This window comes from Salarias fasciatus, chromosome 20 (assembly GCF_902148845.1).
Source record: "Salarias fasciatus chromosome 20, fSalaFa1.1, whole genome shotgun sequence".
Classification (NCBI taxonomy): domain Eukaryota; kingdom Metazoa; phylum Chordata; class Actinopteri; order Blenniiformes; family Blenniidae; genus Salarias; species Salarias fasciatus.
Window position 1 is genome coordinate 6,385,657 of NC_043764.1, and position 27,800 is coordinate 6,413,456.

Here is a 27,800-nt window from a genome sequence, read left to right on the forward strand (position 1 = left end):
ACCTCTAACTTGTTGATGTGTGTGTGTGTGTGTGTGTGTGTGTGTGTGTGTGTGTGTCAGTGACTGGTCATGTATCAGTGGAGATGGAAGCATCTTTGCAAGGTTAAACTAGAAAATCAGCACCTAAGGCAGAGTAGAGCATATGACCCAGCGCGTGACTCCACAACACTGTGCACACTGAGAAGTGTGTGTGTGTCTGTGTGTGCATCAGTGTATCTGTCCGGGTGTGTTCCAGGGTTGCCGACTTGTCTCCGTTAACAAGACGCACATCATGACAGCACTGTCATTACAGTCGTGTGCTTTGAAACGCCAGTTCTTACTTGTCGGTTCTGTGTGTGTGTTTGTCAGGCCTTGTATGGCCGGAGTACTTCGGTGTGTGTGTGTGTGTGTCTGTGATCAAAAGTGTAACAACAAATTATCTTTGTGGACACAGATGAGCTATTGGACGCTCACATGGTGAGAGCATCGCGGTGTGTTGGGTTCGTCCGTCAGGACAGAAATACACTGAATTGGGACGGGAAAGGTTGAGGTTGCTCGTGAGGGAAGGTTTGGGGTGAATGGATCGACTGTTGTGGTCAAGTCGGAGTAATTGTCTTGTGACCGGAAGCCTGCTGGTTCCAATTGCTGGCACGCTTTTTAAAATGGATGAACGGATGGACGGATGACTCAGCTGTCCATTATCGACAGCAATCACTGTTGAGCTGCTGTTGGGCAAGGCATCAGACTGTACCGGCTTCTTTCAGTGCAGCAGTGAGACAGTGGGACACGTGGGGCAGTTTGACATTTTCTCGCTGGAAAAAATAAGGGCAAAGGCTCATATTTAGCTAATTTGCTGAATCCAAGCCGTAAATTCTGTGGTTGTAAAGTCGACTCAAAAAGCTGCAAAACAAGAAGACAGAAACACAGGAACGACTGGGAGCAGGGATCACGATGAGTTCCTCCCCACGAGCCGCCGTCACGTTTTCACTCATGATCTACCATTGAATCACTTTCGACTGCAGAAAACACACAGATCCATTTAGCAAAGTCTTTAAGGTCGATTATTTAGCGTTTAGAGAAAATTTGAGTGGCTATTCCTCATAAGAGCAATATTTTCTAACTGTTTCTCAGTTGAATAAGCATGAACATTTTTTTTCAGTTTTCCAGTTGTCCAGTGACGAGTGAGCGAGATGTTTAGTAGCTGTTAACAGGAGGCGTTCAGGGACAGGGCTGAGTGTGGGTCCACCGGGTCTGGCACACTGTGACTGTAGTCTTTTTGAATAATTTTTTGTTAATTATATAATATGCACTGTGCTGTGAAAGAAACAAACGATGCTTTTGATTCATGTATCTCGATGTCTTGACTACGTGCGAACGATTAGAGCTATTGTTGTCACTGCTGATTTCACACTTGCTCTGCGAGTCACTGACATTTAATTTTCACCTGCTATGAGGAAATAATGCAAATGCCGAACATAGCACTGCAACAGCTCTTCAGTGTGGCGTCCTGGTGTCTTCCCCTCTCAGTTTTAACTACACAGTAAGCAAGTGTTTCTACTTCTGCTCACACATTCGGTCATGTGATTTTTTTTTTTGATTTTTTTTTAATGAATATCAGGTTGAAAATGGCTCAAGCTCCCTCTTAACACAATAAACCGGAACCTTACCCAGTGTTTTCTGCTTCTCTCCTCTTTTTCCTGGTGTACAGTGGCCTCAACTAGTTTTTCTAATTTGTGAAAATGCAGCCATATCCTTTTTTTTTTTAAAAAAAAAGAAGCGATGCTAAATGAGACGGTGATACTGAAAGTAGAGGAACAAGAAGCCAACGTTCATGCTAAGCTTTGACTTTGCCTCTAATAATCTAAATTAAAGAACCTTTTACATTTTGCATAATGCCCATCTGGTGTTTGTTGTTGATCTGTTTGAAGGCGAATGCTATATGTGGGAGATTTGAAGGGTGGTCGGAGCACATCGTCACACTGCGTGGCAGCTTCGCTCAGTCGTGTTGGGTCTGTTTGGGCAGTTGTGATTAGGGCGTTGTAGCCAAAGAAACGCTTTTGCAGACTGAACCTTTTCGGTGAAGTGAACTCTGCTGTTGTGTTTGGTGATCTTATAAATGTGCACATTAAAAGTATTCGATCAAATAACTAAACCTTGAATCGATCAGAGATCTGTCCTGCATGTGAACCTGTGCAGCGTATTACGCCTGATGGAAAGAAGTGGAAAGGAGCAGACGACTCCGAGGCCCGTCTCGCCCTTTGTCACTGACACACAACTATTGTAAACACGATGCGCTGTTGTCCTGGCCGGCTCAAGGTGAAAGATAGACTAACTGGCTCTCTGGTTGCCTTCATTAGAAACATTTCTGTCACACAGAGTCCAAACGTCTTGTACACACAGCGATCCTTCACGCCAGTCAGACATAATTTTTTTACCACGCGTGCCGATGAAGGTCTGTTTACCCTTTCAGATCCAAAACAAGCTTAATGCATGGCTCTGCTTTCGCACCGTGTCACAGTAACACGGGATTCCTTTTCAGCACTTATTTGTAATGCTTCCCCAGTTAGCGCAGGTATTTTAGATTACAGTAGATATAAAACGCCAGACAGTGTTTCTATGTTACAATAGTTGTTTTGTTTAGTTTTGTTCACTTTATGGTGAGGACTGTAATCTGTTAACTTGATTACTGAACACTATTAGTGTTGTCACAGCACAGAAAGACTAAAGACATGTAGAAAAGTGAGTTTTTGAACCATTTGGTCTGAACTCATCAAGGTATTTTGACTTGTCTGTTTCCTTTTAGTTTTTTCCCTGGGTGCCTTTTTTCTCCTGCAGCACTTACTTCCCCACTTAAACACAGGGGAATATCCCACACCAAACACAATGCACGTCTAAAATGATCAAATCAAAGTGTAACTGCAAACACTCAAACAAGCAATCCCACTAAGAGAATTTATTTTTGTTCACAGAGCCAAGTGCACTTCTTCTTTTTGTTCCTGCTGGACAGGAAACATCTCAAACCTGACTGTCTTTGTGTCTGTTTCAGAGAAAAGAAGCAGAAAATTCAGGACATCAAGAATAATATTAAAGAGGCTATTGAGGTAAGAACGTTTGACGATTTAGCGCCTATGAAAAGCTTTCGTTTCTCTGGTTCGTACTCATGAGTGTCTCTTTCTTCTCTCTCTCTGTCCTGTCCGTGTGTTTTCAACAGACCATAGTAACAGCCATGAGCACCCTAACACCGCCGGTGCAGCTGGCCTGTCCAGACAACCAGTACCGGATCGAATACATTCTCAACCTCGTCAACCAGAAGGACTTTGAGTTTCCATCTGTGAGTACGACCTGTGTGTAATCCCATTAAAATCACCTAAAAAAAAAAAAAAAATTGAAATTTGAATTTTCACGTTTCGTATTTTATAATAAAAGCAGAATGTGTTGTTTCAAAGTGGGTTTAAATTCAGCTTTATCTATTTAAACATATAGCGATGGTCACGTTAGACTCAACAGCAGTGTGTGTGTGTGTGTGTGTGTGTTTGTGTGTCGAGGACAGAAAAGTCCCAGATGACGTCGCTGAGGTTCACAGGTGACTCAGGGGGGAGTATTTGCCGTATCCTCCCTGGGATATTCCCATCAACTAATTGTGCAGACCGGGAGACCAAACCTCAGAGTGTCACTGTTGATCCTTTGGGGATAAAGCATTTCAATTTCCAGCTCAGTCGGTCTCACCTCAGAGGAGAAGCTGCTAATGTTTGTCGTGGCGGGACTGCTTCCCTTTAGACTTCCCCCCTGCCGTCACCATATGAGGGTCACGTCATTGGAGTGCATTCCCTCGATGAGTTGATTGTTTAAATGCGAGTTACTGATTAACACAATATTGATACTTCTGATACCATGTATGTCCATTATTTTTTTTTATCAATTTTCCAGTTAAAATTCTGGTGTGTATATATTGTAGAAACTATGAGAAAATTGTTCTTTTTTTTTTTTTTTTTTTTTTTTTTTTAGTGCTGTCAGTTTTAATCGAATTACTCCCGATTATTTAATGGAGGACTATCAAGTGTTAATTCTCTTAAATCGCAATTAATCGCAGAATTAGGGTTAGAAATTGTCTCTAAGGAAAGAAATAGAAGAAAACACTCATTTTACTGTCATTGGGGCTTTATATTTTTCATTCCTGTGCAGTTCAGGTGAGTTATGAGGATTAGATTCTTCATTTGAAGCTTGAAAATGTTAAAGATATCCTACTGTGGCGTCTATGTTTTGGAGTGTTCAACACCAGAAGAGGAAATGGGACTGACCTTCCCATGAGCATCTCAACTTTACAATGTTGGCTGGTTCAAATTCCATGATAGTGATTGTTTTCTGATGTAAAACTGCTCCACTGAAGTTAAAAGATTCACACAGCCATTTTTGTGCGTGAAATTGGTGATTTAGTGTGTTGATTTCAAGTTCACAAATGATGCGATTATCATAATTGTGGTCAGAGATGATCATATGCTTTAGGTCCTGGTTCCAGCTGCTTGGCCAGTGATGGCGATATACTGCTGTATAAATGCCCGACACATGCGATGATGTGTGTTCAGACTATTTCTGACTGTTTGGACCCAAGATTATCGCTATAATTGAACAGAAATCGCTCTAACCTTACTGTCACCCTTGATACATTTATTGTATCGGTAACAGTGATGCGTTCGATTGGATCGATATCGGATCAGAGAGGCGTCATTTTATCACATATTATTGGAAACTGAAGACTAGTGTGTTTTTATTTGCTTGTATGGTATCTTCTATGATTAGATTTGTTTTATTTCTTCTTTTTTTTTTTGAAGCCTTCTTTCTTTTCACTTTTCTGAGAGGAGAGTTTAGCTATAAGAGTCCAAAATTAGAAACAACGATGCTGCTGTAAAGTGGTGGTGAGATTAGGAGTTAAAAAAAAAAAGAAATCCAAATAGAAATAGACACAGAGGAAGTCTTTCTTCCATGTGGTAAGGTAAAACCAGTATTTTAAACCACCTGATCGTGAATGCATTAGTTTGGGTCATGAGGATCCAGAGTTAGTAGTTGTAATAACCGTCAGGCACGACAGTGCTTCCAGTGTCTCCGCCGGTCTGAAGAGGCTGTTGTTTCAGGCTGTCGTGGGATCTCTCTAGTTTCTGTCATATAAACCTTATTTACAGCTCATGCTAATTCAAGAAGATCTGCACGTTGTGTTTTTTTACTCAGAAGAAAGCAGAACCCCCGCCGTACATGATTCCTGCGGTGCCAGCCTCGCGTCTCCTCGAGGCAGTCACAAGTGTCACATGCCGGATCGGAGAATTCCTCGTTGCCCAGTTGTGTAGGTTAATTGTTGTAATGTGATAATGTGAGAGTTACTGGAAAGAGGGGGAAAGGGTCGATTTGGAGAGGAAGCATTACATCATAGAAGTTTAGAGGAACATCGCCCAACCCCACACACACACACACACACACACACACACACACACACACACACACACACACACACACACGAAGCACATGACTGATTATAAATGAGTGCTCTGTTTGTAAACACGTTGAGTTTACTGTCACGCAGCACTTTTTTTATTTGAAAAAAAAGTCATCAAAGCTAAACTGTAAACATTTCTAAGAAATCATTGATTTTTTTTTTTATTTTATTTTTTTTTTTTTTACAAATTTCTTGAAAGTAGCAGACGACGCGACATTGAGACCTGAGCTGACTTACTGGTGATGCTACCATTAAAGCGAGCTAACTAACTTTATCCTCAAAGGAATGCTGTCAGTGTGTAAAAACGGCTACAGCAGAAGTTTTCCTGTCAGTTTCATTAAAGCTGGTGTCGGCGATCTTGGAAAACTGGCATGTATTTGAATGTAGCATCTCCCCAAGGCTCCGCCCAGCTCCGCCCAGCTCCCACCCCATTGGAGGAGCTCCCAATGGGACGCACCTGCTTACATGCACGGGGGGAGCGCACTGGACGCGGAAGCGCGAGCGCGCCGCGTGCACGGAGTTTCTGATCGCCTCCAATGTTAACCAATCTGACTGTCCGCACACAACAAGCAGGGGAGCGCTGCGCGCCCGCTCCACTTCCTTCTATTTTTCACGCGAGCCGCGAGCGCCGAGAGCGCCTTGGCAACGCGCGCGCGCACTGAGCCAGGGTCAGTGCACGCCATTGAAACGTACGCGCAGGGGGCTGGTAGAACGGCGAAGGGATTTGATTGGTTTCTTAAGAGCGGTCCGCGCCTTAAGATTGGTCGGCGTTTTTACTGTCCTTTGGCTGCTACAGTCGTCAGATTTTTTTCCGCACCTTTTTCCGTCCACATAATGTATTGACTTCTCCCAGGGGGCAAGGAGCATTTCACTCAGTATGACTAAAAGTGCTTTTGGACAACATCGCCTACCCCAACTTTAAGATGTTTCATGTTGAGATTGTAGTAATTTTGGACAGTAAGTGTTTGGTTTCGTGAAAATATAGACATTTTCACCACATACACTCTGCCCCACAAGGACAAACTTTACATTTTAATCAGGTCGAGATTAAATTGGTCTGTATGTGGCCTGAGCTGAAATAGTTTCCTCCCCTGATCTAAGAGATGATCTTGTTTTCATTTTGGTCCGTTTCCCCCCCCCCCCCCCCCATCCTTGGTGACTTTTTTAAGGATGTTGACACACATACACACACACACAAAAAAATCATGGCGATATTCTGTTTAATATTTTTTGCCATTTTCAGAAATAGCGAATGTTTGCATGTTTCATCTGTGAGAATTCGATGCCTGCGAATCGTGGTCCTCTTGATAGAATGAGTGGGTGGTCTTCTGGTCTTCCAGCCTCCAGCTTTGTAAATCTTTCCCCTCGCTCACTGTGACCATGCGTCAAAGTGTCAATTGGCAAGACACTAAACCCCAGCTTGACCCCAGTATAGTGCAAGCACCTCACATTGCACTTTTATTGTGAAGTGGCAGTCAGCCCCACTGGACGCTCCAGTGTGTTAAAATTAAACATACACAACAATGCAAAAATAAAAAAGTTTATTCCAACTGACGATGATCAGCGAGGTCTTTGCCAGACTCATTCTTGTATTTATTCGTTTACATGGTGACTCGTAAGCCGACTATTTCACCCTGAGTGATTTACAGTTAGTGAGAAGACGGTGAAAATGACAGACTTGCTCTGCGGAAATTCATTAGCGGCACATCAGCTTTTACAGGAATCTGATGTGGGAGTTTTCACATCCGGGATGCTCTCTTCAACCACTGAATCACCCCGCTGCCCAATGAATTCCGCTCGTGCTGAGCTGTTGGGAAGCAATTATTTGTATACGATTGTGGTTTGGCTCTACTTGTTTGGCTGGTTGACTTGTTTATGATGAGCGCTGCATAGTTTCCATGTTATAAAACTGGGTGGCAAAGGTGTTTCTAAATCGTGATCTGCATCAGAGTGTGTATGTGTAAACTGAGAGGTGTGTGCTCACGGCCGTCACCAACTACTACACCCATTTTTGATTAAGACATTAATGATTTAACTGTTAAACTGGATGGAACTAAAAATAATAATTCTAATAGTCATTTATAAGGAAGTCATTTCTTTTCTGAAATAACTTTTCATAGAAAACATCATACCTGAAAATCAGTAAAGTGCGTCAAGTTTCTAATTTTTGGTCAAACGGTTTTGATGGCTGGCTAAATGAATATGTTCATATGTTGTAAATATTGCTGCGAGGCTTGTTGATCGTCTGAAAAGTAACTTTATAGCCTTGAATGACTTCATCCAGTTATCACTGATACCTGTTTCCTCCAAATCAGGCTCCTACCCCCAAACGGATCACACGACTGTCACAAAAAGGTGTGCGTCCCCCCGCCACCGGTGTATTTAAGTGATACCTAACTGGCATGGATGAGAGGGAGCCAGAGAAAACGCCACGACCAGCTTTGAACCCGACTTTTCACTGCTGTGAAACGCTTCACTGCCTCGTCGGGGCTCCGTCCCAGTATAAATCAAGACGATTACAGGAACATCTGTGGCTGTGTGTGTGTACATATGAGCCTGAGAAATCCCCCGTCTGTAACGAGGAAGTAGCCGGTGTTTGGCCTGCATCAGGGCGGTTTACAGATATCAACACAAAGTGTCTGCTAATTAACTTGACCAGCGCCGCACGCACCAAACACGCTGCTGAGGCACTGGAGTCGGTCGGTACCGATGCCGACCAGATGCCCGATTCTTAGTTTTAAGTCTGGAGCTAATAATTATTATTGATCAACCTGCCAATTAGAGTCAGGCAGGCTTCTTGCTTTAATATCATCATGCTTTATCTTATGAACATCAGCAGTAAGAGAATTTTACTTGCTAGCTCTGCCAGGATCACAACACTCGGCCTGACATACGTAGCACAGGGTGCAGTGTGTCTGAATGGACTCTACCTCGATTCTTGTGCTGCCTACAACTCTCCCCCGTCGTGGAGATGAAATCTGCACGTAGCACCTGTTGCTGCTGCAGACGGAGGAGCGTGAGGAGCGGTGGAGTGCCTCGTCGATGGCGTTTCTCAGCGTTTCCCCACAGGCCTTCTGTGAATAGCAGCGTGGGGCTTCTCTTTGCCTCCACCCCTATTTACCTTTGCAGATATGTACACAGGCGTCGCCCAGGCACAACGTACACTGCGTGTGGTGTCAACAAAAATGCCGAACACCCGCTGCCCTCAGATACACATCACAGACAGCAGACGGCCCCGACCGCTTTGCCTTGCTCTGTCAAATGTGGTGTAAGATGTAGTCGTGAATCAAAGAGTTTTCTGCACACGTGTGTGTGGCCTGTTAAAAACCAAATCATGTTACCATGTGTGAAGAGGATGAATGTAACTCCTTCGCTCGTCTTTATCAGATCCGAGTTCTGCCTCATGTCATTAAATGCTCGGTTGTTGTTTCCTTTGTGCCTCCTCAGGAGTTTTACGTTCATGCAAAAACACTGTGGCAGGACGACGGCGTCCGGGCGTGCTACGAGAGATCCAACGAGTACCAGCTAATTGATTGTGCACAATAGTAAGTAACTCTTTTACACTCTTGCTCTGTGAAGTGTCATATTTTTATTAGAACCGTCTTCATAATTAAGAACAGTGTAACTAAATTTAGGGGGTTTTATTGTCTGACCATCGATATTAATGCAAACTCTAAGTACGCGGCATGCTGGGAAGCTGCAGAGCAGCAAACACTGTTGACTTTGAGACTTCATCACAGGCTGAGTTCATCTCTTTAAAAAATGAATTAATAAACTGGAACCTTTTTTTTTTCTCTAAATCTTATGAGAAACATCGGTTTCAGTAAGAGGCCATCAGGGGTCACACTCACCCAGACTACAACCTCTGTAACATTTTCGAACTTTAATTTTTCCCTTTTGGCTGTCTCATTGATTTTTCTGTATCTATAGATTCATAAAATTCTGCTTTTTCCATAATTTGCGGATCAGATTTCTCAGAGGAAACGTCTGAGCAGAACTGATGGGTATATGAAATCCTCCTGATCTGGATGACATTCACACTAACTTTAAGACAGTGCTTTAATACAGTTATCCAGAAAGTTAAACTGCCAGATTTTCATCCAGTTTTTAATTAGTCCTGCTAGTTACAGGACAGCAACGTTGATGAGAATAAAGCTTTAGCTCACCTACAGCGTTACAGCCTACATGCTTGTTACAGCAGTGGACCTCAGATAAAGCTGTATGCAACTTCACAAAAGTCTCTGTCACCCTGTTTTTGCAGCAGTCTTTAATTCTACATATGTAAAAACTTAAAAAATAAACTTGTGCTAATTTGGCTCTTCGGTAACACCTAGTGGGAGCTCCAGGATACCACTTCCAGATATTTACCTCCTCATTTTAACACTTCAGAAAGATGATTGTAGCTTTGCATGATCTTGGATTCAAGAGAAGTGTTTTTTTCTTTGTTTATTTGGAAAAAATAACTACAAAGGCAATGCAGAGGTAACAAGATGTTCCTCCAAATGCTCAGTGTTCTGAAGCAGCACCTGCACAAATCTGCGTCTGTGGAGAGACGTCCTGATGACTCTGCTCCTTGGAGAATGTTGCCAAAGGTTTAAAATTTCCCTGCAGAGTTTTATTGAATTAAAATTTCCCAAGCAAGGACGTGTAAAATGCACAGTAAAACGTATGGTAAAGGAGTCGTGTAACTGCAGCAGTTTGCAGTGTTTGGGAGCAAACATGGCCGAGGCTGAGTCATCTGCAGATCAGAGGATGTTGGGAGGAGGAGGGGTGGCGTTTGAGGAGGATACCTCTGCTTCTCGGCTCTGGACTGGGAGCTTTTTCATTTCTTTCTCAGGGAAATCTCCCTCGGCCAGTATTGCACTCGGTCATGTCAGACTTTCGATGACTCGTGGTCTTTCATTAGGGAGCGTGAGGCGGAAGTCCCTCCTCACGCTCCCTCCGACCCCAGGTGGCTGAGATGGTACGGTCCAGCCTCACGGTCCCTCCCTCTTCTCGCTGGCACCGCCACAAAAACACAAACTCATCCTGCTCCTGCTTTCTTTCTCTCCTCCTCTGTCTTCCTCTTCTCCGTCTGTCTGTCTGTCTTCTCTCTGGAGCTCCTCCAGCTGCACGAGATCCGAGCTGATAGACTATTAATAGTGCCTGTGGTTGGGTCTCCATGGTAACCATGCTGCAGGCCAGGGCGCTGGGGAGCTATTTTTGAAATCTGCTCTGTAATGTCTGACAGACGCCACTACGCTGTCTCTCTCGCTCTCTCTCTCTCTCTCTCTCTCTCTCGCCCCCCCTTTCTTTCATTTTGCATCTCACTCTCTCTTTCACTTTTACTCTCTCTCTTAAATTTCTCTCTTTCACTCTCTCTCTCTCTCACTCTCTCTCCCCTGCCCCCATCCTGCTACATGTCCTTTATCTGAAATAAGTTTTTTGGTTTTTTTCTTTGAACTTTCATGAGTTCACTTTCCTTTTCCTTCTTCTGTTCCTGAGTTCTCTCTCTGTCTCCATGTTTGTACTTGAAGAATAATCCGACACGACTCACTATCAAACCAGCAATTTTTACCGTTTTTAAACATTCATGCAAACATCACACTTCATTCTGATTACTCTTATACTTTTTAGTTTGGAACAAAGTTAAGTTTTAATCATTTTGTGATTATAAATTCTCAAGGTTATTTATAGTCCTTTTGGACAGAATTGAAATCTTGTTAAACTTGTTCAGTAAATAGAAACTGTTAAAATAGATGAATGTGCCTCAACCTCTCTAATAGTTTTCTCATAGAGCTGTGATTGATTTTCACAGAATGAAATTATAGCAGCATGAATGGTGACTCACCTGGTTTATTGCTCTTGAACACACTACTCACAAAATGTTAAGGATGTTTCTGGAAAATGTGAAATCCTCACGCTACAGTGATATAATGCAGGATGAAAGCAGGATGTTTCAGAGCGTGCAGTGCTAATTTTCTCATATCAGTTTTCCGTCCAACACTATCAGGGTAAACATTTTCTGTTGAGTAAATAATTCTGCTGAGTGCGACTATTTGACAGTCAACTTTTTAAATCTTGGCAATGGTTATTTTTTGGGATGAGTGAGGGCATGCAATCTGGAAACACGGTGTGATTAGTAACATCTTGATAGGTTTTCTAACCTTCTTGTTCTTTTTCTCTTTTCTTTCTTCAGCTTTCTAGACAAGATTGACATTGTGAAGCAGAGTGACTACACTCCCACAGATCAGGTTTGTGGGCGTCTTCAGCCACATCATTTTTTCATTCCACACAGTTCTGTAATCTGCTGCTTTCTCACGTGTTTCCTGCCACCAAACAGTTTTTTTCCCACTTTCTGTCACTTTCACCAGGACTTGCTGCGGTGCAGAGTACTGACATCAGGGATCTTTGAGACGAGATTCCAGGTGGACAAAGTTAATTTCCAGTGAGTAAAAACACAGGCGGTGAATGAATTACGTTGAATTCAGTGATTTCCTTAAAAATTCAACCATGTTGCATCAGTGATGGAGGTGTGCTGTGAGTGCGCAGCTTCTCCACAGGATGGCAGTGTTTCACACCTGCTGCACTGTTTATTTCTCCTTCGCAGCATGTTTGATGTCGGCGGTCAGAGAGACGAGCGTCGGAAATGGATTCAGTGCTTTAATGGTAACTTCTTCCTGGAATAGGCTGCTCTCCCTTCCGATCAGCTCGAGTCACGTTATTGCTTCGGTGCGTTTTGACGCCTTTCTCGTTTCTGCCTCGTCCTCAGACGTAACGGCCATCATCTTCGTGGTGGCCAGTAGCAGTTACAACATGGTGATCCGAGAGGACAATCACACCAACCGTTTACAGGAAGCCCTCAACCTCTTTAAGAACATCTGGAACAACAGGTGAGGGGAGGTTTTCTTCCAAACTACTATTTCCTGATGCCTCACCGTTTGGATTATATTTTGACCAAAAATCCATTTTACTGGACAACAGCTTGACTATTTATCAAGTGTGATCCTGAAGCTCTGTTCTGATTTCCTCAGATGGCTGCGGACCATTTCTGTCATCTTATTCCTGAATAAACAGGACCTGCTAGCGGACAAGGTGCTGGCAGGGAAATCCAAGATCGAGGAATACTTTCCTGAATTTGCTCGCTACACTACACCCGATGACGGTGAGAGGTTTTATTTCAGTTTAATGTAATAACCGACCATCAGATTGCTGTTTAATTTTGAGTCAGGATTTGTTGGGTTCAGTTCTGAAGCCAGGTGACCAGACACCCTAGACTACCTGGATCATTGTTACTGTGCTTATGTTGGGACTGATGAGCACAGTAACCATCAAAATCACATATTTTCTTCTCCTGTGAACCCAGGTATTCACGATGAGTTAGCGTTTCACTGCAAATGGAAAATAGTGAAAACAGCAAAATTATCCTGGTGTTATTTTGTGAATAATGTCTGTGCTAACAGTCTCTTCAATAAATAAAACCCACAATGCAGAGAAAACTGACATGTTTTTGTAGATATTTTAACTTTTTCTGCAGAGTAGAGTCTTATGTTCAGGGGAAGTCCTTTTACTGGCTTTACACAAGTCACCATCCACCCTGTGTACGTTCCAGAAAACTCATATGTTGAACTGACTTCTGGGAAGTTTTTCTGTCGACCCCACTGAGCTGCAGTGATGATAAGTTTTATCTCTCTTTTCACAGCGTCACCAGAACCTGGAGAGGATCCTCGTGTGACAAGAGCGAAGTACTTCATTAGAGATGAATTCCTGGTGAGTTTTAATTTTTTTTGGCAGATTTTAGCTTAATCATAAAATTCTGATTACATCTTGTTATTAAAAACTAGAACTGGACTCCTGACACTGACTCTTTGCATGCACAGTAAATGTCTCTTGGTTTCTCCTGTCCGTCCGCAGAGGATCAGCACAGCCAGCGGGGACGGGAGGCACTACTGTTACCCCCACTTCACCTGCGCTGTGGACACGGAAAACATCCGCCGCGTCTTTAACGACTGTCGAGACATCATCCAGCGGATGCACCTGCGGCAGTACGAGCTGTTGTGATGGGGAGACGAGAGTCGCTCGGCCAAAAGCCCACAACGCGGATCGGACTATGGAAAAAAAAAAACAAAAACAAACTAAAAACACCCTGAGTCTCTGAACTCCCCTCTTCCACAGAAGTGTGCGAGCTCTTGTGACAGGACGGGGGCCTAAACACTCACACACATGCAAACACACACACTGAACCCAAAACGTACCCCTGATGCAAACTCCCTACCTGATTTAGAAAAGAGCTATTTTAACGGAAGGGTTCGAGGGGCTAACGCATAAAGAGACTCTTATATCCACATGCAGCCATAATCCCAGCTCCTCACCTTTCAGCATTGTCTCTCACACACACACCCACACACACACACACACACACACACACACACATACACACCTTTGGAAGACCCCACAGCGGCCCAGCGCGGACTGAGTGTTCTGCAGTGTGGAGGGTTTGAGCTACATCCCTGTTCATGAGATCGGGATGAAAACTAAGAGAGCTACTACTCCAGTGCAACTGGGAAAGAGATAACTGTTGAATTACAGCAAATAGAGAAATAAATACGTCACAGCAGATGAACTGAACACCGTATCTTACAGAAACAGGAAGAAAACACACGCATACACACACACACACACACAAGCACTGTGCTCAGGACTCAACTCAAACCATGTACACCAAACCTTCCTATCACTTACAGACATTTTTAAATCCAACTACAGGCTCGGCTTGCACACGGAAACGTATCACACCTGCTTCTTACCAGACTGCGCCGTCGGGTGGGCTTGAATCCCAGAATGTGCCGATCTGTCGGCGAGTGGCCCGGTTTGTCAAGGCGCCGGCGGTTTATCCCGACCGGCGCCCGAAGACTGTATGGACCGAGCGCGCAGAGCGGCGAGCAGCGGCATGGCGGCAGAATGAACGGACCACTGATGTTTCTGGAGGCTGAGAGGGAGTCGGAGCTCCACAGGAACAGGACAGAGCCCGCTGAGGTCTGGATCTCCGATGGAGCGATCGACAGCGACGACGACGACTTCTCCACTGAACTGTTTTGCCACCTGAACTTTGCCTTGTTGGTTGTGGAGCAAAAAAGAAGAAAAAAAAAACAAGGAGGATCTGTTGAATTTACAAACAAAAAAAGAAACAAAAATACCAACTTTTATGGGACTTGAATGGAGGGCAAAAAGCATCCTTCTGCAGTACAGTACCATATAAGTTAAAAAGAACTGTCATCCTGTTTTACTGTCTCCACAGCTGTTTCTGTCTGTGTAGACTTTTGTGCCATTGTGCCCTGTGCGCTCTCTTTCTTTATCTCTGCTCTGTCATTCTCTCTCTTGTTTTGTTTTTTTCCCCAGCTCTGTTCTTTGTTACGATTTAACTCACTGTCCACCACCCTCACCTCCTCTCATCGTCTCCTCCTCTCTCCCACTGCCTCCTCCTCCCCCTTTTGCACTTTTAATTTCCTGGAAGTTATTTTTTTTGTTTTAAGAGAAAATAAAGTATGATGATCCCAAAAATTACATATATAGATATATATGAAGTTGATGACAACAAGCGGGACTTTTTTTTTTGTTTGTTTTAACTCAAGTGGTCAAACAAGTTGCTCACGCCTCCCTGCCATTCCTCCCTCCATCATTCCTCCTTCCTCCCTGACCTCCTGCTCCTTTGTATGTCTGTCTTTACTTTACTGCTGAACTATTATTCTTGTACAGACTGTAAAATGTATTATTTTGTACAACTTTATTGAAAAAAAAATAACTTTTAGAAGATCCCTGTGCCTTGATCACGACTGTACGTGTGTAATGAGCTAAAGTGGGTGTCATACTGCGCTGTATAGCTTGGCCAATCCCCCCCTCCTAACTCCCCGGCTTCTTCTTTCTTTCTCCCCCCTCCTCCTCCTCCTCCTCCATGCCTCACGATCTCGCTCTCTTCCCTCCGTTTTCTCCCTTTCCTTGGAGAAGGCGGACAACCATTCGTAGCTTTTGTAGTTTTATTTCTCTTTTCCCTTCATCCTCCCATCCTCTTTATGATTTAAATGTCTATTTTTGGAGCCATATACCCCAAAAAGATAAATATATGAAATGTATATGGGTTTAAAAAAAAAAAAAGTATTTTATTAGAATCAAATGAACCTTGACAAATTGTACACTTGATAGTGTGCGTATTGCTATAACTTAAATCCTTTCAACTGAAGTTGTGTTCAGGTTTCTTTTGTTTTTCTGCAGAGAACGTTTCTTGAAGGGTTGAACCAGAGAGGACGGACGCACAACCGCGCTTGTGTCGACACAAATCAAATTCTCTTGATAGCAAACTGGCAACAAATGACAAAAGAAAGGGGGAAAAAAATTAACAAGTTGATTTTGATTTATTTGCTGATGAGGGGGAGGAGGCTCTCCTGCCTGTACAGGATCAGCATCGCTCTCATTTCAGTACCTAGTCTTCGTTTTAATGTGTACATCAAATATGGGTCTCTGAACAGGAGCTCCTGACAAATAAAGATTTTTGGGGGTCTGTCGTTACACACGAAAACACGATGCGACATTTTCTCAACTTTCTGGTGCGCCGCAACTCTCGTGTCTTTTCCTTAAAATTTCATCATCCGGAAGGGTTGCTATAAATCCACACTCATATGGAGGAAGCGACGTTTCCTGTTGGTTTACCAGCCATTTCCTCTTCACAGCCCATTTCTGACAGGAGCACCTCCCGCCTGAAACCTAAACAAAGTGGGAAAATCAAACACACTTATAATCGTGACTGGTGTGACATAAACCCATTAACCTGCATCCACTTCACTGAGTCATTTATTTTAAAAAATTTAACTTCAGGTGTCCTGATCCCAATCCAAACTTTTTGCCTCTTTAGTTCTTTCTTCTCGCCACATTAACATTATTTCCTTTGAAATGTATGATTTCTTCTGATGTATTTTGGTTATTGAAAAATCAGCTCATCTATAAAATATGATGCGCGGACAAACGCAGGATCTTCAGCTGTTGGCTCACAGACCACAGGTGGCCGTAATCTTCGTTCAAGTGCGTGAACTCTTGGTCTAACGGGCAATCGTAGCACATTTACACCAAAGCAAAGTTATTGAATTCCTGAGTTCATTCAAATTTGTATTTCCCTGCATGATGAGATCGGTTATTAGATTTCACAGCTGTTTAAAGCCAGTTGGCAGCAGTAAACTTCAATTATGACAAGGAGACAGTTGTACAAATACAATTCCTCCTCTTCCTCATAATCCTCATTAATGGAGTACAAATACGCTCACACAATTGTTAATAAGTGTTATTTTGGAGTACTTTACACTGCAGAATCTACTTTCAAAACTCTAAATTGTCAACATTTAGTTTAACACTGGTTCATTGACGAGTAAGTTTAATATTAGATATTATACTTTGAAGAATTTGCAGTACTCTCTCCACCTCTGAGAACCAGCAGGTGTCAGTACAAGCATGCTCTTCTGACATTTCAATAATTTCAAAATCTGTCCAACATGGATCAGGTGGTTGCTGCAGCAAAGATTTGCATGTGTTTCTCAGCATATTTGCCTTTGGTGCAAATATCTGCACAGTAACTGTTCATGTCTGGTTATGATTTGAAGCAGAAAGCTCACTTAAAAATAAAAAAAAGTCATTTTCAACTGAAATGAGGGCAGTGCCCATGTGGAGTGATATCCCAAACAGTTGCATTGTGGATGAAATAATCTGACAAATTGAAGAGCTTTCTTCAAAACCTGACCAACAAATCACTCTGTGGGTAATCATCTCACAAAGTGAGACATTTTTCCTCACTGTCTTGTCTGGATTTTTGAAGACAAGTTTTTACCTAAAACACCCAAAACTCAGTACTTTTTTAAAATACTTACTAATCCCGCAGAAAGATGATGACAAAAGTAAAAGTTTCTAATTTGTAAGAATGCGCTTGATGTTGCTGTGTGCGGGTGAGTAAAAAAATGTGCATTTTAAATGTTTACATTATATTAACCTCTGAAAGCTGAAGCACTGTGAGCCCCAAGAGAGAGAAGAAACACTTCACTGATGGAGTTACTCTTTAGCTACGAACCAGGAATGGAAGTCATGGTCAGTGTGTGGGTAAACACAAGGAGTGATAAAGTAGTTAGTAATGCATTAATAGAGAGCTCATATCCCTGATAGTATGAGGAAGAGAAGCTTTTGCAAAGTCCATACAAACACACTATAAGAACAAAATATGCAGTGTTAAGTGATCCATTACTTTGTCCCACAAACATAAGCAATACTCTGTGTGTGCTGAACAACATGCCACTCCTTGAAGCTTTTGCACATCCAGGCTTTTTGAGCACTGCACTGGGCCTCACAGTGACACATGTATGCACATATGTTTGGATGACTATGGCAGACTCAAAGTTCACAGGAATTATGGTCACAAACCAAATTCTGGGTAAGTATTGGAAATTGATTGTGCCACTGTATTTCTATGTAAACCATAGCTTAAATGTTTGCGTGTATTTCAAAGGGAAAACAGGCCTTCCACATGTAGTATTTAGAGTGTCCAAAAACTGAAAAGAAAGGAATAAATTTATCAACAAAAAAGTCTTTGAATACAGTTGTGAAACTCAATGAGTAAAACGTGAGTCTTTTTTTTCTGTTTGACAATTTGTAATATTTTTAGTTATTCACAGTAAGCTGAGTACATGTTTGTTCTTAATTATTGACAGGGCCATTTGGGGGCCTGATGTCTTCAGCTGTGAGGATGTTTGGAATTCATTGTAAAGATGTAATACTTTGACATCAGGAATAACAAATTTATCAGTTAAGTAGGACTGCTTTTCGCATACACTCATCAAATAGAGCAAACACTGCCCCCCCCCCAAAAAAAAAAGTTAAAATGATCGGTGTGTTCATAGACCTAATATATTTATATAATAAGAGTTTTTAAACTTTTTTCCATCGCTTTTTACGTATGACGTACCCTGTGGGTCACGCCCTTTACGTGACGTCACAGGCCACTCCCCCTCAGGGAACTGTTAGCATTAGCCCGTTAGCCTCCTGCAGCTGTCCGTGGCCGTCAGTCATCCAGCCTGTCAGACCGAGCGGCGGTGCAGCATTTGTGAATCTCCTCCTCCTCCTTCCCTCCCGCAGTCAAACCGAGGACGGCCGGGTTGTAATCTCCGGGAGCCAGCCGCTCGCTTCACCTCGTTGTCCTCGCTGTCACGACAGGAAGAAGCCCTGGGACATGGCCAGAGCAGAACAGGTCCTGGTGCTAGAGCCACAACACGAACTGAAATTCAGAGGTAACGCCGAGGCGGAGGGCAGGGCCGGGGGGGAGGCAGCTAACGCACAAGCCCCACACGATTCACGGCGCGTTGGTCTGTGCAGCAGCCAGTGCTCTCTTGCGTGGTTTAATACGACCGTGACTGCCTGCTCAGGTGAACTTTGTGCGGACTACAGTCGTCTTGGTGACAGCCGAAGCGGCTCGGTGTGCGACGATGCTAACTAGTTAGCCTCCGGCTAATCTTACTAGCATGGCAAACTGCTAGCTGTCATTGCAGCGCCAGGCAGGCCTGTCCGACTATCTGCCCACAGTTCCTCAATTACTTTCGACACGTTTGCATGTCATTGTGTGACAGCATGTGAAAAACGCCGTGCTGGGATCTAATATTTGACCCATGCTTTTCCTTCGTGGCTGCTGCTTTTGCACCCGACTGTGAAAAAGCGACTGTTCTAGCATTTTCCACGACCAGGATGTCATTGCTGAGCCTTATGACCATGCTGATTTCACAACATTATAAGCTAGCAAGCTCTGGTTGAGAGCTTTACTGTTAAACTGGCATTGTGCAGCCTGAATTCCTTTCCAGCTTTTCTACATCCAGGCTGGGTGACTATGAAAGTACAGATTGGACCGGTTTTCCAAGGACAATGGCTATTTTCTGAGCAATTATGCTTGGTTGCCTTATTGATGTAGAAATGGGTCAAGTGATGACCCAGGGTGATGTGAGCAGCCAGAGGTGGGATGGTCCTTGATTGATTGTTGCAGAGCCTTGAATGCAAAGATGATGCAAGAGGAGATGCAAACGCCCACTCAGTACAGATTCACGGTGTCAGTGATGGAAGCAGAAAAACACACACAGTGAGGTTGTTTGTCTAATAGAAAATTAGCAAATTGAACTCAAGCTGTCAGAAGAGGCTTGCTATTCTCTTAGGGAGAGATGTTGTGATGATAACATAGACGCTGCACAAGTAAGAAGGAAAAAAGTAAAAACCTTTTGAAACTATCGCTGTAGTTTTTACCTGCAGATTGTGATTGGATTATCAGATAAACCATTGTACACTTTACTGCCCTCAGTGTTTATTTTGTTAAAGAGTGGCAGGCTCTCTGGATTCTTCTCAGCCACACCACTTGTGCATTTCGTACTTAAAGAAACACTTTGTCAACAGATTTGCCTTTAATTGTCCACTTTGTTCCCTCTCTATCACAGCCTTGCATACAAATTTCAGACATGCAAATGATCAGAGTTGTGTGTCAATCAAGTACAGACATGCACTTTCCCTCTGTGTCCTCCTCAGGCCCGTTTACAGATGTCGTCACTGCCACTCTGAAGCTCACCAACCCCACAGACAGAAATGTGTGTTTCAAAGTCAAGACTACCGCTCCCCGCAGATACTGTGTGCGCCCGAACAGTGGCGTCATTGACGCTGGAAGCTCCATCAATGTTTCTGGTTGGTAACTGTTTCACATGTTTTTTTGTTCAGTGATGCAGGCAGCTGCAGTTCTTCATGTTTTTGCCTGTAACACTAAATAGATTGTAGTAGTTATATCATTTTCTCCCAAACATTTCAAAGTTAAATCAATCTCGGGAGAATCGTCACAATTGAAGATAATACCCAGTCTTTTCTTATTCCGCTGACAGAGTTCCAGGTATATAAATGGTAAATGCTGAACTATCGGTGAGCTTGTATTAGGTTTCAGCACTAAAATAAATCCTTGGGCCTCTGCTCTACTTGTCACTGATACCAAAGATGACACCTGAGCTCAGAAATATTGTTGGGGAAAAAGCCAGCAGGCGTATCTGTGTTGTACCTGCAGATAAGATGTCATCCAAACTCACACAATGTTTTTTGTTTTTTTTTTTAACTGATACATCAGTGTATTGAATATACAGTCCAGACTAATAGTGATGCCTGTCACAATGAACGAATGCTAAACAGAAAATATGTGTGGAGTAATTATTTCTCCTGGAACCAAAGTCTGCCTAATATGTAGTGTGCTGTTGCATCTGTTGTTGTGCGTTGTGAGGTAGCTGAGGTTACATGGGCAACATGTTGATTTAGTTCATGTTACACTTGCTGTCTCTAAATTAGTTTGAAATTTTCAGTGATTTCTGTTGAAGGTTTTCACATCTCAGTGAATGTCGGGGGAAATACTTCGGTGTTAGCATTTATCGCTCCCTTCCATCAATGCTGATAGTTTGAATAAATGTTTCCTTCTCTCGTAACATCTCTCAATCATGATTAAAGTCTTTGTGTTTTTAAAATTCGATTATTATCATGTCTCAGGAAAAACGGACAAAATGTGTCGGTCACCACTTCACAGAGAATTTCTTTTAGCCCTGAATTTAATCCACCAAGACATACATGATATAAAATAAGTTGAGAAACATTTCCATCGTCAGTCAGGCTTTGTTTGATATTGCTGGAGTGAGCGGCAGTACCATTATTCAACCTTTACCATGAAAAACTTCACTGCAGCTGTTCTGATCATCAGTGCCTGGTGCATGCTGGTTAGATTTTAGATAATAGATTAATAATAGCTGTTAAAATCCACTCTACATGTAGAGTTGATTTCATGTGATCTTTTTTTTTTTTTTTTTTTTTTTTTTTTTTAGACTGCAATGGATACAAAGTATTTTACTCCAACATTTCTTTCTTAACTTTAGTTACTCTATAATACTTTCATACTTCATATTTTTTGATCCATTCTTTAAAGCTTGATTTTCTTTCTAAAAATTTTAAAGCAAAGATCTTTCTGACACCAGTTTTATTGAAAGGTTTGGACTGTATATGATATTATGTCAAATGATTTATTATGTTAAAATAAGAGGCTGTATTTCTGAAGATATAAACACAGAGTTTTACCTGCATCAAGAATACGGCATCACTTTCTTCTTTGTGCGATGTGACATTGTTTTCAAAGGTCAGCAGTGACGCCGTTGATCTATCGTGTTTCAGCAGACAGGAAAGTTAACGCAGAAAGCTGTGTTTCGTACAGTTTTGAGTTTTATGATGCGCGTTTGCTCCATGACTGCTGTGAAAGCAGAACCAGGAGGACTGATTGACGGTAAACCAGAAGAGTAACTGAGCTGAGGGTATTTGTTTTCCGACCTATTACTGAAAAATGAAGTGAACACCTGACTTTCTAGTAAATATTAGCTTCTGGATTATGTGTAGGCTCGTTTTCCTGATGGATGGAGAGACATTTCTAACACTGGGTAATTTACATGATCTGGTAAGATTTTCTTCTTTTCACAATTTTCCCTCGTGACAGAATGATGCACAAGGATGTGAAAAACAAACTGAATCCAGCTTTAAATTCGAGTAACTGTCAATGAATCAAGAAAATAACCTCCCCACCCAAAAGAAAAATGACATGAATGAAATGGGAAAAGTCCACACGTTACAAAGAAGAGAGGGAGTGGTTTCTTTCAATCATTAGAGAGATATTGAAGATAAAAGGAACAATAATAGAAAGGGCTGCCACCTCTTACACAAGGATTTGGAATTCAATCTTTTTGAGCTTTGAAAGGGACACGAAGGTTACTGGTGGCGTGAGCCAACAGGGAGGAGGAACCTGAAGCAAGTTCACTATCCTGGATCAGTGCTGTTAAAGGAACAATTTAAACTGTAATCTGTATTCTGTCCCTTTATGGGCTAAATGTAGAAATAAATATACTTTAGTTATGTATATTAGTTGGTCCATACTAACAACAATCCAGAACTGATTTTAAATCTAACTCAATAAAGGAAAACATGAAATAATCCAGTACAGGTAAGAATAATTTGTTGGTTCTTTAGTTTTAGATCTGTTGCTGCTAAACGTGAGCAGCTCAGCTGGGCGTATCCCACATGCTGAACCTGACTGATGTCTCACTCTGCATTAAGTCTTCCCCTCTCGCTCTGTCCTCGTTTCCCCTCACAGTTATGCTTCAGCCGTTTGACTACGACCCCAACGAAAAGAGTAAACACAAATTCATGGTGCAGTCCCTGCTGGCTCCGTTCGACATGACTGACATGGAAGGAGTTGTGAGTATCTGAGCGTACGACCGTCTTGTGATGATACGGATGCAGATCTCCTCTGGGTGGAGAGGTTTAAACATGAATACGGCGAAGTGAGGCAGTTAGTGTTCCTGCTGTGAAGGACGTCTGATCTGTCCATCATTTTTGTTCAAGTGTTTCTTCATGAACAACTTGGAAGTTCTTTCTTATTTCAGCTTCTGTTTTGTTCAGACGCTTTGAGGCATAGCTTTATGTTTATTAATGGACATTTCATCGCCTCAAAACAGTGTGAAGGAGTATATTTTTTTTAAAAAAAGTGGGCCTGCGTGAAGGATGAAGAGACCTTGAAATGACGGCTGAGCTGGACGGATCTTCTCTCTGTTCTCGTTCACAGTGGAAGGAGGCAAAGCCTGAAGAGCTGATGGACTCAAAGTTGAGATGTACATTTGAGATGCCGCTAGAAAATGACAAAACGGTAGGCGACAAGGCAATATCCGCACTCATTTTTTTAAAAAAAAAAAGCAAGTTGGTTATCTGGCATAGAGTTTCCACAATATGTTTGTGTTGAGTTTATTTTTAAAGTATTTCTCCAATCCATCAGCGACACGTCACCGGATCACCCATCACATGGTTTATTTATTCATTTCTGATTTATTTTTTTTGTCTGTCCTCTCATCTCACCTCCTGCCACTCCTGCATGGCTCCTCTTCCTCTTCCTCTTCGTCCCACCGCTCCACCCTCCCTCATTCTCTCTCCACAGCATGAGAGTGAAAGCAACAAACCTGTGTCTTCCTCTGCCTCTGTTAAGACCGAGCACTCAGTGCTGCCCAAGTCGGCCAGCGCCTCGCTGGACGACGGCGAGGTCAAGAAGATCATGGAGGAGTGTAAGCGGCTGCAGATGGAGGTGCAGAGGCTACGGGAAGAAAACATCAAGATCAGGGTGAGAAGCGCTAAAACCAACAGGAGACGGTGTTTCTGTGGAGAGATGTGTGGCGCCTGACAGAAAACAAAGTCTGAAACATCTCTGGAATTTGATTCCTGGAAATAAGACGGTCCATCACTGAGAGACATCAGCTGCTAGTCCGAGAGATCACTTTCATAAAAAACTTTATTTATAGTAGTGCACAGTGTGAGCAGAAAGCTTCAAGTTTCAGCTTAAAATCATTACAATAAAATGCTTGAAAATCTCAAAACAATTTGCTAATTAGTAAAATACATACATATCGAATAGATATAGCATAGTCAATATGATTGAAAACTGCTCAGTCTTTCTGAGGCAGATCAAACATTCATTATTGAAATTAAAAAAACTCATTTTTAAGCAGTTTTAAACGGGAACAGAAATGCACAAAACCATCTATGATAAAATGGAACAAAACAAGACATAATGCAACAAGTTTCACATGTGGAAGGTGAAATTACAAAGCGAAACCTATTTCCAAGAACTGCGGAGTCACTGCATGAGAGAAGTCTGGCTGTCGGGTCGTCACCGTGTTTACAACTGTACAACCGTGATGTTGAGCTTTGTCGTCATGGCGACTCAAACATGCTCTCATAACGCTTCTCATAGCGTTGGACCACGTATGTTGGGTTCACTGACCCTCATCCTGACTCTGAAATTTGCCTGACTTTCAAATTGATCACAGAAATGAGACTGCTTGTCAGCATTCCTCTGAGGTTCTAATGGTTTCATTCGTTCGCTCCGAGGAGTCTGGTGGTTCCCACGGTTCGCCCCTTCGTTGCGCCTGCAGGCATATTCAGCCTGTTGCTCCAGGACGGCAGCTCGCACAGAGGAACCCACCAAATTTAAATCTTTGTGTAACTTTGCAGATGAACTTCCTGATAATACCACAAACTACTTCCAATAGTCAGAATTTACATGTCAACTAAGTCATGTTTTGTATTTCAGTTCCCCTTTCAGGCTCCAAAAGACCGACTTATCACTTCATTACATATTACTCTACATATAGTGTATATTGATATAAATCCACTTAGGCACAACAGTAAGTTTCACTGTATGAGTTATCCATGATAACTTGTGTTTTTGTGGTCCTGCTGTTCTCTATTTAATGCAGACTGAAAAAATGTGACATGATTCTTTTGTTCCGCGCATCTCGAGTTTTCAGAAGAACCTTTGATGAGTGCTTGGAATTTAAAGATATGATAGAATAGACAAATAAGTATGGTTTTATTCCCCCCATGTATTTTATCTATCAAAGGTCGATGCCCTGTTGTCAAACTGAACCATTCAGCAATGCAGAAGCTTCATGTTTGGGCTGGTTTGACCCTGCAAACAGTGAAAAGTCGTTAATATTTAATTTTAGAAAACTACTCAATTATGAAGTCAGTCACGAGTGAACTAAATAATTCAAAAGTAGATGTTGATGTTTTTGTGAATATGAGGAAACCCAGACCGCTCGACCTGATTCTGTTGCTTCGGGGTTTAATCTTTGGAGTAACGAGGCACACTGAAGTGGTGACTCTGTTTAATACACACACACACACACGTCGATTTAGACTGCGTCTGACTCCTCCGTCCCTCGCAGGAGGACGACGGCCTGCGGAAGAGAAAGGTGACGTCGGCGGCCGCCCCTCACGCCGCCTCCTCCATGACGGCCTCGGCCATGAGGGACGAGGGCCTGAGCACCCGCGTCCTGGCGCTGTGCGTGCTCTTCTTCGTGATCGGAGTCATCATTGGCAAGCTGGCGCTGTAGAGACACAGAGGGACAGAGCACAGTGACGGACAGACGGCTGGACAGCGTGCCCGGGAGGACACGCGTCAATGACGGCAACTGGGGATGTCTTCTGGGTTCATGTTGATCTGTTTCTTTCTTTTTCTTTTCTTTTTCTTTTTTTTTTTTAAACATTTAAGGCAATATCAAGATGGTTTGTTTGGATTGAAGCTAAATTAAAGTGTAAAAAGAAAACAGAGGAAGACGATCCCAAGTTAAACCATGAGTGCAAGAGCTAACTGTCACAGGTCCTGCCTTCTTTCTTCTCTCTCTCTTCTGTGAAATAATCTCCACCTCTGATTGTTTTTTTGTTTTTGTTTTTGTTTTTGTTTTTGTTTTCTTTCTTTCTTTCTTCCGTCCATCTCCCTCCTGAATGATCTTCCCGAACTTGCACAGGTAACAGTTAGTGGTGTGTGGATGTGGCTTCACGCTGGCTGAATGTTTGATCTTTCATTCTCACTCTGTCTATAAAAAAAACTCCAACACTCCTCGTTAAATCATCTCTCTCTCTCTCCCTCTGGTAATCTGCAAGGACAGGTGACCACAGGTGATATGTCAGACTTTTTTTTTTTTTTTTTGTTGAGACTCAAACTTTGTCTTCTAAACAGTTCGTGGTTGAAATATTAAAAACAAAACAACAAAAAAACACCAGTATGAGCCAGTAGAAGCCGCATGCGTGTGTATGTTGGATTGATCGTGTGTGTCTTCGCCTCCTGCTGGAGCGCTGACGCGACTGCTGTGTGTGGATGATTTTAAGTGAGGAGACCGGTGAAACGGTGAAATCGCAGGCTGTTTGACAACAACAAAAAAACAGGGCTGGTTTTAAGGAGAGAGAAAAAAAATGTAACTCATCTGTATAGATTTCCTGCATCCAACAGAAAAAGAAAAAAAATGGGGGCGTTTGCTGAAAACCAGATCAGGACTCTTGATGATTTCAGTGGCAGTCTGGACCAAGGAATCCGTAGAAACTCTTCGAATCAGCTTTCAGGCCATTTGTAAAGTGAAATCAGCATTGTGATCAAGAGTCTGCTGGTGCACAGCGATTGATTTAAAACAAACTGTACTTAGTTCAATCGATCATATTTTCCTGGTTCAACCTCTGATTTGCTCAGATGAGAGAGAAGATGATGGTAACCTTCAGATCAGCCGGAGAATGTCATGCAAATCAAAAACTTGCACACTTTTACTATCCAACATAACGTATGCAACAATATTTTTCGCCGCCTTCTTTAGTTTTGCCCACAGAGTATTGAATTTGCGTCCTCCTGTGTTACAGCACTGGTTTGCTTCTTTTGCCCCCCTCCTCGCTCCCTCCCTCCCTGTATTCTCATGTAGCCACAAAGCTTCTGTTGTTTCAAATATTCAAATGCACTATATTAGAGCTGTGCACTCTGCGGTCTGCATGAAATGGCCTGAATTTATTCAGATTGCTTTGTTTCGTTTTTTTCGAGTGAAGTTATATTAGCAAAACAAGGAAAATATTGCTATCTTTTCAAAAAGGGACCACCATGAGTCTGGTTTATCAGTGTGTATGTGTGTGTGTGTGTGTGTGTGCGTGTGTTTTAATTCCCTCCCCATCATCTTCTCCTTTTGTTTCCTGTCGGGCTCCGGTGGTTGTGCGATAACACAGCTGTATAATCTTGGCTATCACATGACCATCTCAGCAGACTCAGTTGTTATAAAGGAACAAAAAAAAGAGTAAAAACCTGTATTTGTTGGTTGCCTGAGGGGAACAGAGACGTGTGGATGTGGGCAGCTGGGAGGACTGACCTGTTAATACACGCTACATGAAAGGAAAAAAAAAAAAAAAAGAATAATCAAGGCATCAGCGCTTCAGACCACACCTGCAGAGATACAGTCACAATGGTGTAATCACAGCAATTGGATACTCTTTTGTATGTACATAAAATAAAAAGTACTCAAAATGATAACTGGCGATAATGTTATTAACATATTGTAGTAAAGGATGAAAATAAACCACCTTGGATCATGTAGCATCATAATGAATTAAAAACATAAACCCCCGAACATCTGCCTCTGTGGAAAGTCTTCTTTTAATGCTCAGGGTGCTGAAAGTGCGTATGTGTGTATGGCTGTTTCAACATTTTGGTACCATAAACCAAAACACCCGAGCTGCATCAACTACACACACTTCTCTTAAGGTTTTAAAATGATTTTCCAACAATTCTTGAAATGAGATCCACTGAAGATCACTTCCCTGCTATACAGTGGACTATTAACAAAGAACTGTTACTAGATGGATGTATGAAAATAGATACTATTCCCTGCAGTAGTTCTTTGTGCAAAGTGCATGTATTCATACACAGTTT

The 27,800-nt window shown here is 42.4% G+C and overlaps 2 protein-coding genes across 3 annotated transcripts in view; both read left to right on the plus strand.

The window, feature by feature from the left end:
• gnas (GNAS complex locus) overlaps positions 1 to 15,582 on the plus strand; it is a 28,168-nt gene extending 12,586 nt beyond the window's left edge. Inside the window, exons 4-13 of the mRNA XM_030118521.1 lie at positions 3,026 to 3,080; positions 3,191 to 3,310; positions 8,912 to 9,009; positions 11,643 to 11,697; positions 11,818 to 11,891; positions 12,054 to 12,112; positions 12,216 to 12,336; positions 12,478 to 12,608; positions 13,146 to 13,213; positions 13,358 to 15,582. Of these exons, the coding sequence (XP_029974381.1) occupies positions 3,026 to 3,080; positions 3,191 to 3,310; positions 8,912 to 9,009; positions 11,643 to 11,697; positions 11,818 to 11,891; positions 12,054 to 12,112; positions 12,216 to 12,336; positions 12,478 to 12,608; positions 13,146 to 13,213; positions 13,358 to 13,504 (928 nt within the window). The 3' untranslated portion in view covers positions 13,505 to 15,582. The remainder of the gene's footprint in view (positions 1 to 3,025; positions 3,081 to 3,190; positions 3,311 to 8,911; positions 9,010 to 11,642; positions 11,698 to 11,817; positions 11,892 to 12,053; positions 12,113 to 12,215; positions 12,337 to 12,477; positions 12,609 to 13,145; positions 13,214 to 13,357) is intronic.
• Positions 15,583 to 18,498: 2,916 nt separating this feature from the next.
• Positions 18,499 to 27,298, plus strand: LOC115407961 (vesicle-associated membrane protein-associated protein B/C-like). 2 transcript variants are annotated; one of them, XM_030118538.1, is made up of 6 exons: positions 18,499 to 18,759; positions 20,033 to 20,185; positions 22,662 to 22,765; positions 23,133 to 23,213; positions 23,499 to 23,678; positions 25,285 to 27,298. In XM_030118538.1, the coding sequence occupies exons 1-6, from the start codon at positions 18,702 to 18,704 to the stop codon at positions 25,450 to 25,452; spliced, it is 744 nt and encodes a 247-aa protein (XP_029974398.1). In that variant the 5' UTR covers positions 18,499 to 18,701; the 3' UTR covers positions 25,453 to 27,298. The 2 variants fall into 2 exon arrangements, with proteins under 2 accessions (XP_029974398.1, XP_029974399.1); XM_030118539.1 differs by having other exon boundaries at positions 23,547 to 23,678.
• Positions 27,299 to 27,800: the final 502 nt, after the last annotated feature.

Bases quoted from the DNA above. Each gene is read 5' to 3' on its own strand.
- LOC115407961 (XM_030118538.1), top strand. From the start codon at position 18,702: ATGGCCAGAGCAGAACAGGTCCTGGTGCTAGAGCCACAACACGAACTG. The intron at 18,760-20,032 runs GTAACGCCGAGG...TGTCCTCCTCAG, and splicing joins ACACGAACTGAAATTCAGAG to GCCCGTTTACAGATGTCGTC. The intron at 20,186-22,661 runs GTTGGTAACTGT...TTCCCCTCACAG, and splicing joins AAGCTCCATCAATGTTTCTG to TTATGCTTCAGCCGTTTGAC.